Below are 12821 nucleotides of genomic sequence, written 5' to 3' on the forward strand. Positions count from 1 at the left end.
AACCTTATGACATGAGCACACATATATATGAGGAAAGAAGATTTTGGGAATCATTCTGAATTAAAAGGTCAAAACTAAACAACCCAAGTAAATTCGAGTGTATGGTATATATGGCTTAATCCATATAGTAATGTACATATAAAAACATTTGTTAGTGAAATACCAACAATTCGGTAGTCACATTCTTTACAAACTTTCCTGATAAAAAGAAACTCCACTTACGATCAATGTATTCTGATTTCTGACTATGTTATATATTAGCCGAAAACAGGAAACTCCACTTTTGGTTTTTGTGTGAGCGAGAACCTTTTTGCCAATGGATTTGGTAATATTGACTTTCTTTTTCTTTTCTTTTTATATATCTTTACTATTTTATGTTGTGTGTACGTATTCATATACCAAAATATTTTCCATATTGGATGTATTTTCCATTAATTTTGCGAGAAAAATATATAGAATACACCGTGAATGAATCATTAGAGATATATGTACAAAGTTAATAAAAATCAAATTTATAACCTGTTTTTCTTTACCTTAGACTACATGCACACCAAACATTTTTTTTCGTCAAACTATTTATAAGATAGTACTACCATCTCACTCAAAATTCAACAATTATTTAAATAACTAGTTAAAATTTCAAAGTATTGTGTATAATGCTAGAGAAATTAATACGGTCACCAACTCACATTTGTGATTTGTATCATGATTCATGCCTTTAATTACTAAATCAAAACTAAAAGCTACATTTTACGTACGTTGGTTAAAGGATGTCGTCTTTTAACTTATTTGCTTATGACCTAATTTCCTAGCGACTACTCCTGACCGGTAAGATACCTAATTTTGTCGCATAATTATGGATTATGTAGATTAATATATTATAATTTATCAACTAAGTATACCGATACGTATAAAATTCTTGCGACTCTTCTTTTATAAATAAATATATCCAAGTTTGTTGACTAAAACCACATCGTCACCTATAAATGCAAACCCATCATCAATATCATAGTCTTCATGCAAGCTCCAATATTTCCAAGGCAGTAAAAAGAAACAAAACTAAACCAAATAACTTACTTAACCAACAAGACATGACGGAAGAATTTGAAACCGTCGGAGTTCGCACCGGACCATGGTGGAGTTTCCCCAGCGGCATGTTCTCCGACTTGTCTCAGCCACGTTCTACTGAAATATCCATCGATATTGGCGGATTTGAATGGCAAAACATTGATAACATTGATGCCGAAACCTATGACAAGAGCCATACTTCTACATTATCAAGCAATAGAAATCTTGATTCCACCTCACAAGTCAATGCTTGGAACCAATATAACCAGTAAGTGTTTGTAATTTTTACACATATATATCTGATGTGATGCAAAATCAAGATTTTGAGTTTTAACCTTCTTTTCCCAGTCGTGAAGAAGAAAGATTCGATCCGATAAGTAGTTTCTTAGAAGGATTGTTTGATAACAGTGAACTATCTGTTCCTAGTGTGAAACCAGAACTACTCGAAAGCTTTCACTTCTTCGATGACGTTTTCTTGAACGAATCAAGAACCGTATCAGTCTTTGATCACGAGATTGGAGACAAACACGATGAAGAAATACAAGCCTGGAAGAGTCTAATTACTTGCGAAGTACGTAAACTTGTTTATATTCTTCCATTACAGTCAATCTAATTGTAGACCTAATGTTGTGACTATTTTCAGAGAGCTAGTGAAAAAACTGAAGACCTCGAAGATATTGAGTCATTACCGCCATTAAAAAGGCCTAGACTCGAGACACCAACACAATTTCCGAGCTTCAAAGTTAGTAACAAAGGATTTCAAGCACAATTGCACCAATTTTATTATAATAATACTATGAATTAGTCCCTTTTTCTTGTCAAAGTTATAGTTTCATTAGTATTAAAAGCATGTAAAGACAAAATTAGTATGGCAATAGAAATATATATATAAGTACTTGTCACATATAACTATTTTTCTAATGTCTTACTTTTAAATTTTATGCTGATAAACTATTTTGATTGAGAAGGTTCGTAAAGAGAAACTCGGAGATCGAATCACCGCCCTTCAGCAGTTAGTTTCACCCTTTGGCAAGGTTGGTGTCCTTCATCATCAGTTATAACTTGTATTAATATTTGAATTAATTAAGCACAGTTAAATAAGATTTGTTAATTATTTCATTCGTTCATTTAATTATAACTATTATTGATTTCTGATCATTTCTGCAGACAGACACTGCTTCTGTCCTACATGATGCTATAGAGTACATCAAGTTTCTTCAAGAACAAATCACTGTAAGTTTATCTCATAATATATAAATTATTTGTTAACATTTAGACCAAGAAATAATATATGTTAACTTTTATTTACTCTCATATAAAACCTAATTATTGTCGTATGATCATTTAAAAACTGTATAGGTCTCGAGTAATCCACAACTGAACTCTAAAGGATCTGGTGAACAGAAGCAGGTACTTAAGTTTTACGGTTAAACAACTCTATAAGCTATATTTCACGAAGTAGTTTAGTTTTTGTCCTTTGCTTTACTGACCATAATTTTTTTTTCCAATTCTAGTGGTCATACAATGGTACTCATGCTGAAGACTCTAGTCTAGGACAAGATCTTCGAAGCCGTGGTCTTTGTCTGATTCCGATTTCAAGTACTTTCTCCACCTCTCCGCTGCATTTTGGACTCATTTAAGTTCTGAAATTAAACTCTTCCAATAAACCAAAAATATAATTATTACAAATGTCCGAACATAATTTATTTTTTTGGTAAGAACTGTAAATTCCGATGTTAGTTTGGTTAAGAAATGTGTTATCTCGTTGGGTTTACTTCCTACGGTTTAGTTGTATCACCAAAAAAGAAAGAATTGATTTTGTGATTTTGCGGATTTTTTTACCAACCATACTATTTTATGTTTATGTTCAATTATTCTGTCGTTTTAACGGCAGAAAAAAAAACAAGAATGCGTGAGATATTAGTTAATTAGGCTAATATTAGAGTTAAATGTATTTTTCAAAGTTTCGTGATTCCACTACACAAATTATTTATTTTCACAGTCCGGGTCCGTGAAACCTGTCAGAATCTATATAAAGAAATGGAATACTGTGGATTAGACAAATAAAATGGTGTTTTTGTCAACTAAATTAGATACGTTAGAGTTTCAGCACTGATATAATTTTGACAAAGTATATCAAATATAATATGAATATAATTTACTATTACCACTAAATTTTTTAAAAAAGTTAGATCAATAATAAAGAACCAAAATTTCTAAGATTTTTTAAACTATTTTAATATCTTTTTAAAAGATAAATAATTGTCTTATCTCTTCTCTTTATAATTTTTATATGTATATATTAATATTTTTAAATGAAAAATATATATTTTAAAGAAACTCATCGATGTACATACTATTGATCAGGATACCCCAAATATCTCAAACAAAAAAGATATTCAATTAAAAAATCTCTCTTTAATAAAGCAGCTCCTTTTGATGATACTCAAAGGACACAGCTCTGTTTTGTTTTGTTTGTGTGCCCTCAAATCAAGGCATATGATTGAATAAAAAACATACAACAATCATCTTTAAGCACTGTTTCCGAAGAACAAAAAAAGCAAGAGTCAACCGAAAAAAAAACACCACTCTATTTTAGTAGAAAGAAATCATTGCAGACTATAGACGAAATGCTTTTGTTATGAGCACGCCACAATTGAAACTAAAAAATAACCCTAATTCGAGTAGACAAGAATCATAAAGTACACTAACTGGTTTGTCTCAGTGACTGTTGCACTACAAAGACAGGGTTGTCTTATAGAATCATCAAAGTTCTTAGGATACTAACCAAAAAATTGGAGGATTTAATTTCTTGAATCCATGAATGTTTACACAAAACCAAATAGATCAATCAAGTGCTCAGACTAAATTGATTTGTAAGAAGCAATGATTATCACTGTTTCTGCATATACCAACACAGTGATTCAACTAGCAAACAGTGTGTACCTAAATTGAGTGAATCAAAAACCAAACAAAAGTGCAATCACTACTGTTGCTATTCATTAGAAATTAAGTGAAATTTTTAGGCACCACGATACCTGAACTTGACCGGTTAGAGCATGCAAGAATACTTGCAACAAAGGGTTGGATTCAACATGGTAAGGGATTAAACGCTATGAAAAAAATGAAAATGCTTCATTGACCAAAAACATTAAACGTTTATGTAAGAATGAATACTTACAACTAATGGTTGGACTCAACAGAGAAGACATTAAAAACACTATGAAAATGGTAAAAGATTACAATTTTCTTGAAGAAGACTTATCTGTATGATCCTTTTATTTCTTTGAATGTACACAAAAACAAAAACCTTAAAAAAGCATTTGCATTTTGCTTTGATGAAAACCTACGCCTTTTTTTGTTTTCTTCTTCCTTTCATTTGTACATGAACTACAAGAGGAGAATCCAGCACAACAAAACCCCCCCAACTTTACCTCCACATTCAGACCAGACAACACAAAAACAACAGAACTACAATCCCCAAAACCACCACCTGATGACAAAAGCCTAATCCTTTTAAGCTTCCATCGGATTCCCAAGTAAAGTATGGACTAAGTTAGTAGCATTCCTTCTAACCTTCTCACTCTCATTATCCTCCAAACCAAAGCATATCTCAACCACACCTTCCCTCTTAACCTCCTCAACGATCTCTCGGCTACAACAACACAAGCAGTTGAGGATAAACAGAGAATACTGAATCCCTTTCAAACTCCCATTCCTCAAAACATTAACCAACACCTCAACAAAGCCACTCACTCTACTCATCTCCTCTCTCCCTCCTCTACACTTAACCAAAAGCCCCAACACCTCCACCGCTCTCTCCAACCCCGAATCAGCCGCCTCAACCAGTATCCCCACCGACCCGCAATCCACAACCCGTTTTCTATTATCCGGAAACGAACAAAGAGCGTAAAGAGCCGTCGCAGACTCCTTCCTCTCCCGGTCATTCCCGTGCCTTAGAAGAGAAACAAGAGCAGAGATCGCATCGGGGTAAGACCCAATAGTGGCCTTGTTCACTTCCACGACAGCTAAACTCGTTAGCAGGGTAGCAGCAACCGCTTTGCAATCGGGCGACCCGACCCGTAAAACCGCGACTACCCGTCTCACCACACCGTCGGCTACCAAACCCACTTTGTTATCGTCTTCCAAACTGAGATTGAGAAGCAAAGACAGAGACTTTTCCTGCAAAACGCGATCGCCCGAGTCAACACAGTCGAGAACCGCGCGAACCGCGCCCGACTCGGTGACTTTCCTCCGTACGGACGAGTCACGCTTCGTGAGGCGGACGAGCCGGGTCAGCGACTCGAGCCTCGACTCGTGGGAGGAGGATCGGGAAACGAGGGTGGAAATCAAGGAGTGGGTTTGGGATTGAGATTGGGATTGGGAGTGAGAGTGATGTTGTTGCTTGGGGCTGACGTGAGCGAAGTTCGAGATTAAGCTCCTAAGGGCGTGGTTGGGAATCAGGGAAGGGGTTTCGGACAAGGGGAGCTTGGTGATGGGGCATGTCCGATTGCCGGAATCAATCCACTTTTGGATGGAGACGCGGTCGAAAGTGTGACCCGATTGGATGATAACCGGGTCGGACATAATCTCGAGGGAGATCGGGCACCTGAAATCGTTTGGGAGCTCGAACGCCATTTTTTTGAAAGTTGGGAGTCTTTTTCAGAGTGAGGGAAGAGATAAGCTTTGGAGAAGAGAGAGAGAGAGAGAAAAGGGTTTATAAGATTCCCGCAGAGGGAGAGAGAGAGAGAGAGAGAGAGGGGGGGGGCTCGTGTTGTGGACCGTGAAGCTTTTTGCAGGGATGGTTTTTGTTTGAGTTGACGATATTACCCCCTTGTGTTATTTTCGGTCAAAAAATTTAGGCACATCACGTGATTCACGACTAAATAAAAGCATAGACTTTTTTTCTTTCTCAAAACTATAATAATTATATATAGGTTAACTTCTTAGCACTTTCATTTATGTTAGTCCATATTATCAAAAGAATCAAAAACTAGACTAAGTACAAAGAAAAGTTTTAAGTTATAAAATTAATAATTGTGTAATTATAACTCATATTATTATTTTTTTATTTTTTTTGTTCAACGGGATGAAGTAGAGTGGTGGAAAGCTAATCTTAACTGTGTTAATGAATGTGATATTGATCCCCGGGAAAGTGCTGAAGGTACGGATCCTTAGCCTAATGTCCATATAGGAGCATAGTTTTGTTTGCTTTCCAGTGCTCTAATCACCTACCCTACGTTCGTTGTTATTCACAAACCAGACACTTGTCTTACACAGTTTGACAGGTCTATTCAAAAAGTTATTATTTCACATTTCAGTTCAAAGCTTAAGATTAATTTTTGAAATGTTTTAGGTGTTAATACAGTTTGCAATGTTGTTGCATTTAAATGTTTGTACTGATCACCCTTTTATACGAACATAAAACTCACGACTGTTGTGTTTATACTTGGGACTAATTTGGTGTGTTCTTTGATTCAAAATCCTTTTGTGCATGAGAGATTGTGAGTTTGTGAAAATCATGATTCGTTGATCAAATCGGAAAACGGCAACATATAAAATACAAGTTTAACTTAAAAATGGACCATAAACCAATATAAAATTAAACTATTGGTTAAAAGTTGAAGAATTATAAATTTTGAATCATTAAGAGAGGTTTGTCTTCTAAATGAATATTAATTTGACATAGTTTCGATCTCGTTCTAATATAATCTCCTAGTTATTTAAAATAAAAAGGAAAATCGGACCATCTAGTATGTCTTTGATATGGAGACGTACATAGAAAAAACTATGCAAGTTACAAACCATGTTAGACAGTCGATACTTGTATCACTCAGTTTTAATCATTTTAACAAATACAGATTGACACAGTGACGCTCACATCACCGAGGGTCAATGACCGATACAGTCATTTGGTTCACAGACCAAGATTCATCATTCCGCTGATTACTCGATGATGAATCAGTATCAAGAGGACTTCTCCCAACGCAATAACCTGGCTGTTCAGGCTGAGGAATAGCCGCTGTTTCACTTCCTAGCATCATAACCACGGACGACATCGTTGGTCTGTCGTTTGCACGTTCTTGAACACATAGGAGTCCAATCTTTATGCATCTCAAGATTTCAAGTGGACGGTACGTTGATGGTGAAGAATCTAAGATGATTGGATCTACGATGTCTAGCCCTTTCCCTTTTTTCCAGTTCCTCCACACCTGTGGAAAGAGATTGAATCATTTTAGGTTTTTCTTCAGAGTTTTGAGTGCGAAGCAAGATAGGGTTTTAAGAGGTTTTTAAAGCTTACACAACCAAGAAGATTTAGGTCATGGTCAGAGTTGTAGAATCCTTTGTTCCTCTTGCCACTTATGATCTCAAGAAGCAAAACACCGAAGCTGAAAACATCTGATTTTGTAGAGAATATTCCATCCATCGCATATTCCGGGGACATGTAGCCGCTGCACAGCAAAGATTATACTCAAAATTTATTTTATTGTTAAATCGGTTATAAAACACCCAAAAAAAAACACACTGTAATGTTTAGAGAATGATTGCTTACTAAGTTCCGACCACCTTCCTCGTATTAGCTTCTGTTTCATCCCGTCCAAAGATCCTAGCCATCCCAAAATCCGAGATCTTTGGAGTCATATCTTTATCAAGCAATACATTGCTCGCTTTCAAGTCTCTATGTATAATCCTAAACCGTGAATCTTGGTGAAGATATAGAAGCCCTCTAGCAATACCATTTGTAATATCAAATCTCTTCTGCCAATTTAGCTTACAGCTTCGAGTCTTGTCTACAATCAATCATAACCGAAAATGTGTTAACTTATTTCCAAAGATTCGAACAAGAGCATTAAGAAGTTGAGGCACTAACCAAAGAGATGAGAATCGAGACTAAGATTCTCCAAATACTCGTAAATCAACATCTTCTCGCCCTCATCGACGCAACATCCAAGAAGACGAACAAGGTTTATGTGCTGAAGCCTTGCAATGAGTTTCACCTCATTCTTGAACTCATCAGTCCCTTGTACCGACATTTTTGACAGTCTTTTTACAGCTATTTCTTGCCCGTCAAGTAACCTACCCTACTACCACAGTTTCGAATAAACGACAAAGTATTTTGCATTGATAGTTTATGAAATCAAGTTTTTCAACAATGTTTACCTTGTAAACTATACCGAAACCACCTTGACCGAGCTTGTTGGCGTTAGTGAAATTGTCAGTTGCAATGGCAACAGCTTCAAAGTCCATTAATGGCAATTCGAGATCATCAGTTTTGTTTTCTCTAGATATATGTCTCCTACTAGGTATTACCACTTCGTTCATTAGCAAATCTTGGCTCCTCACTTGATCAACTGTTTCACTCACACACAAAAGCGGTCAAATATATGATTAGGAACAAAGAAAAATCATACAAATTAAAAGTAAAGGAAAGGAAAGTTATCGGTTTACCAAATGATGTTTCAATTGCTATTGATCGCTTCTGCTTCCTTTTCCAAAAGCGGTAGAAGATGAAACATAAAAGAAGCAAAACGCTCACTCCAATGCATGAGCCTATGATTTTTGCATTTCGGTTCGTCGTGTCCTCTGAAATAGTGAAAGAGGTACTATGGTTAATATCCTACCATAGTTAACTTATAACTATGGTCAACATAAAAGCAGTTTCTTTTTGGTATTGGATCTTAAACCATACTAATATAATAACATTGGGGTAAATAAGTTTTGTGCATAATATGGTAAGTTGTAAAATGATGAAAGTTCACTTGACTCAGATTTATTATTCATCAAAGATATATTACTATATAAATAGTGATGAAAAATGTCCGAAAATATTTTTATTAAGGTATGAACTATTATATGGAGTAAGCCAAGTTACAAAAAAAAAACTATTATATGGATTATAAAGTCTACGCATATATGCAAGGACCAAACACGTACGTCAACATCTCTACCAAGTTTAAAAGAATGTTTGGTTTAAATTCAAAGTCTGTTAAACAAATAACAATGTAACTTTGACTTGCAATATTCAATGCCATCACGCTTTACCGAACAAAGGAAGAAAAACGCATTATTCACAAAAAAAAATTAACTTATTATCAACCGTTACTAAAAATGACAAGTTATTTAACTCTATCAACCGTTACTAAGATATCGATTGTAATTTGTAAGAAATGAAAACCATAGGTATACATTTTTACTCTTTTTCTATATGATTACCATCTTCTCGATGTATTATTTCCTTAATGTTCCACATCTATTTAGATAAAAGGAGAAGGAACTAACCGAGATCAGTAGCAGCCAACCTAACGTAAAGATCCTGACCACCCTTAGCATAATTCCGGGTATCCAAAATATCTCCGGTCCACACAACACAACCCGATCCACCACCTCGGATATCCGTATTAGCAAACGCAGTACAATTACAATCACTTTTGCACTTCTCTTCACATTCTTTAATCCCTATACCTCTGTCCACACTAGTCGCCGCAGTATCCGGCAATTTCATTTTCTTTAACCGCACAAACCCATCTCCACCGTTACAACTCAGAGCCGTCTTCCTCACGCAACCGTCAGACCCATCTCTTAACCCCCACGCCTGTGGATTCCTCGGCTCAAACCCTCTCATACAGTTACAAACCGGGTACGTGTTGGAATCGCAGTAACCGAAAGTTCCGCACTCTTTGTACTCATCACATTGGTCTTTTGGTGCGTACCAGAACTGGTTCCAGTTCTGTATTGCTTCAATCCAAGTGAACCGTTGTAGTGACCCCGTGGAGCTCAAACTTAATCTCGAGTACATGTTGTCTTTGGTGATATGAAATGAGTAAGTCACTTCTTGATTACTCGTTGTAAAGTTGAACTCTATGTAATCGAACGGTTGCATTTCCGGTACACCACTAAACCGGATTCCATTCCACGGACCGCTCCGGTACACTTGCGACGCTTTGTTCCACAAGAAAGCCTCCGGAAACCCTCTTGTCTCGAGTTTGAACGAGTAATCGCCGCTTGATGGATCATCAGGACTTTTCCACGATCTCAAGAACCGGTTAAACCCGGTTTTGAGATCCCAACCGAGTTTCATCTCCGGAAGTAAAGTATCTGTCGGAAAATCGAAACTCTGCCACAAAACTCCATCTGGATCGTTGTTGTTAGAGTCTCTGAGCACGAGGTTACCGTTATCAAGAAGCTCTGCCACCACCGGAGATCTCACATCTCCTCCTCCGGTAAGATTCGTCGACCAAACAGCTGTGTCTGATCCATCAACGACCACGAGGTTACTGTCGGAGATTTTGAGAGTTCCGATGGAAGAAGAGAGAGGATGGTCTCTGTTTGCAACCCATGCGTAGGTTCTCTTGGAGATTGCCTTGTACCATATCCCGAGATACCAACGAGAAGACGAAGAGGGTTTGAAGAAACCAAGCTCGAAGATATTACCAGGAGACGAAATGGTCTTGTTGCTTGAGATGGTTAGAGATTCTGTGGCCGACAAAGTGTTGGCAGAGAAAGAGAACGCAGGGAACAGAAGTAAGACGGAGAAGAGTACACCTCTCATGTCTCCGCACAACATTCTTGTGTTCTTGTTTTTTCTCTCTCTCTTTGTTGAGAAAATTATATGTAAATTTGAGGATTTGTTTTTTTCATTGGAGATATCGGACATGTTTTGTGTTAAATGCATGAACTTTTATTTACTTGGATTATCAACATAAATTCCTTTCTATGCTTTTTTAATTTTCTTGGTCTTCCAGGTTTGAACATGCCTATATGTAGTTATGTTTATGTACAGTCGGATTCAGAGTTGACTCTACGTGTTAAGAAAGTTGTTTTATTTATTTTGTCAGGCTTCTTTTCATTTCTACGCGTTATCTTTGTTAATAAATCAAATTCACAGTTATTCAGTTAACATAAACGACTTTACTTCCTTTTCTGATTTTTTTTCCAGCCAATAGTGAGTCAACAGGTTTGTATGTTTATGAGAGTTATATAAAAGGGAATCTTTTATAAACAGTGTTTTTGTAGTAAGTTCAACCTCGATGGCTCTAGAGACGGTATTGAATTTCTTAAAAGTTAAAATATTTATATGCTAATTAATAACAGTTGACCACTAAAAAGAAGACATGTAACGAATGAGTTTCTAAAGTTTTTAAGCAAATTTTCTTTAGTTTGAACGTTTCAAAAAGCAATCGCGTTTTATAGGAAAAGTTCTTAAAAACTATTAAACATTAAAAATAATTAAATGTTTAAAAAATCCCGAAAACATGAAATACTCGTTTAATAGTATTTAATTGGTTTTAATATTTCAATAGTTTTTGAAAACATTTTCTTCATTCTGGACATAGTGATGTTCTAATTTTTTTTTTTTTTTTCATTTTGTAACGTTTGAAGAATCTATTAGGTGGTTCAAGAAAAAAGAAGAATCTATTAGAAATTTCATTGAATATGCTCTGAAGAGAGCTCTTTTTCGAGATTTTTGTTTCCTTCCCAATGAATAACTCCAGTACACCAACAGAACCAACTTTAATTTAATTCCGCATTCCCCGAAAACAAAATAGAAGGGTGTCGTTCCACGTTTACTTAACTATTCTTCTCTCCCAACCAGCCTCCAGTTTGTTCCTTCCAAATTTCCAATTAATTTAACAAAAAAAATATATTATAATTTAACAATTGCTCCAACCCCACGACTTTGTTTATTCTAATTTATAAAATCATCTAACAAAAGAGATAGAACCAAGGGTGTTCTTGATTATAAATAATTCAGATTTGGTTGTAAAAGTAAATGTTTTGAGCAATTCTAAAATTAATGATATGACGATTTTTATGTTTATTTATCCAATTTTATATACATATCAGGAGTTTGCCGGTGCGTAGTGCTGATTTTGCTAATATTGATATAGGTTGGTTATGGTTTTATAACCTAGAATATTTTTAAACAGTATTTTAGAAAACAAAATATGTATAAAGGATATGGAGATATATTAATTTGATTGTAGACTCTACATAGTTATTATAAGAGAAATATAAGTTTAAATATATGCATGATACTTTAATGTTTAAATATATGCATTATAATTTGAAAGTGTAATAGCCGGATTGTTTATTATTTGATTAAAAAAATTAATTTTAATTATGATATAAGATTAATTTATAAATGTGGACTTCATCATACAATAATTATATTAAATTAGTATTTATACACACACACATATATATATATATATATATTATGTTATGAAATTGTTATCTTTTCAGGTAATATATATCAACAAATATGCCTAAAATCTTAAATTTGATAAATTCATGTTAGTTAGAGAAATTGCATTATTTATTCTATCTTTTATTTTGCGTCATCATTTGGAGTCAGATGAACTTTTTTTGCCATTTTTCATTAGAATGTGTACTTTGTACCTGATTGTAGATGAATGTTAGCGAAATGCAAAAAAAAAAAGCATGAAATTCTGAGATCACCATGGAAATCTGAGATTGCATTTATCCTTTTTCCTTTCTCTTGTAATCCTATAACTTTTGATATATTAGATTCGGATATGCTATTTGTTTAATAATTGTAAAGTTATGAGTTTTTTTTATTTAGTAATTGTAAAGTTATGAGTTTTTTTAATTTTTCAATAATAATTGTAAAGTGATAAAACTTTCAATCCATTAGATTCATAAATGTTATTTGTTTAATAATTGTAAAGTTATGATTTTCTATTTTTCAATAGTAATTGTAAAATGATAGATTTATTTTAGAATAAAAAGAT

At 34.8% G+C, this 12821-nt stretch overlaps 3 protein-coding genes across 3 annotated transcripts; 1 reads left to right on the plus strand and 2 right to left on the minus strand.

The window, feature by feature from the left end:
• The first annotated feature begins 53 nt into the window (after positions 1-53).
• On the plus strand, positions 54-4549 carry LOC103858954 (transcription factor bHLH103). Its single transcript, XM_009136419.2, has 7 exons — positions 54-1336; positions 1417-1639; positions 1712-1810; positions 2037-2102; positions 2236-2301; positions 2428-2478; positions 2583-4549. Exons 1-7 carry the CDS (start codon positions 987-989, stop codon positions 2706-2708), a joined length of 981 nt encoding a protein of 326 aa, XP_009134667.2. The 5' UTR covers positions 54-986; the 3' UTR covers positions 2709-4549.
• On the minus strand, positions 4207-6566 carry LOC103858963 (U-box domain-containing protein 8). The gene has a single exon (XM_009136432.2). It carries the CDS (start codon positions 5704-5706, stop codon positions 4585-4587), a length of 1122 nt encoding a protein of 373 aa, XP_009134680.1. The 5' UTR covers positions 5707-6566; the 3' UTR covers positions 4207-4584.
• A 243-nt stretch (positions 6567-6809) lies between these two features.
• LOC103858973 (receptor-like serine/threonine-protein kinase SD1-8) lies at positions 6810-12513 on the minus strand. Its single transcript, XM_009136443.3, has 7 exons — positions 9349-12513; positions 8518-8652; positions 8230-8420; positions 7940-8150; positions 7622-7859; positions 7370-7520; positions 6810-7280 (listed from the first exon to the last, which is right to left on the minus strand). Exons 1-7 carry the CDS (start codon positions 10739-10741, stop codon positions 6951-6953), a joined length of 2649 nt encoding a protein of 882 aa, XP_009134691.2. The 5' UTR covers positions 10742-12513; the 3' UTR covers positions 6810-6950.
• Positions 12514-12821: the final 308 nt, after the last annotated feature.

The sequence above is a fragment of the Brassica rapa genome, chromosome A01 (genome assembly GCF_000309985.2).
Source record: "Brassica rapa cultivar Chiifu-401-42 chromosome A01, CAAS_Brap_v3.01, whole genome shotgun sequence".
Classification (NCBI taxonomy): Eukaryota; Viridiplantae; Streptophyta; class Magnoliopsida; order Brassicales; family Brassicaceae; genus Brassica; species Brassica rapa.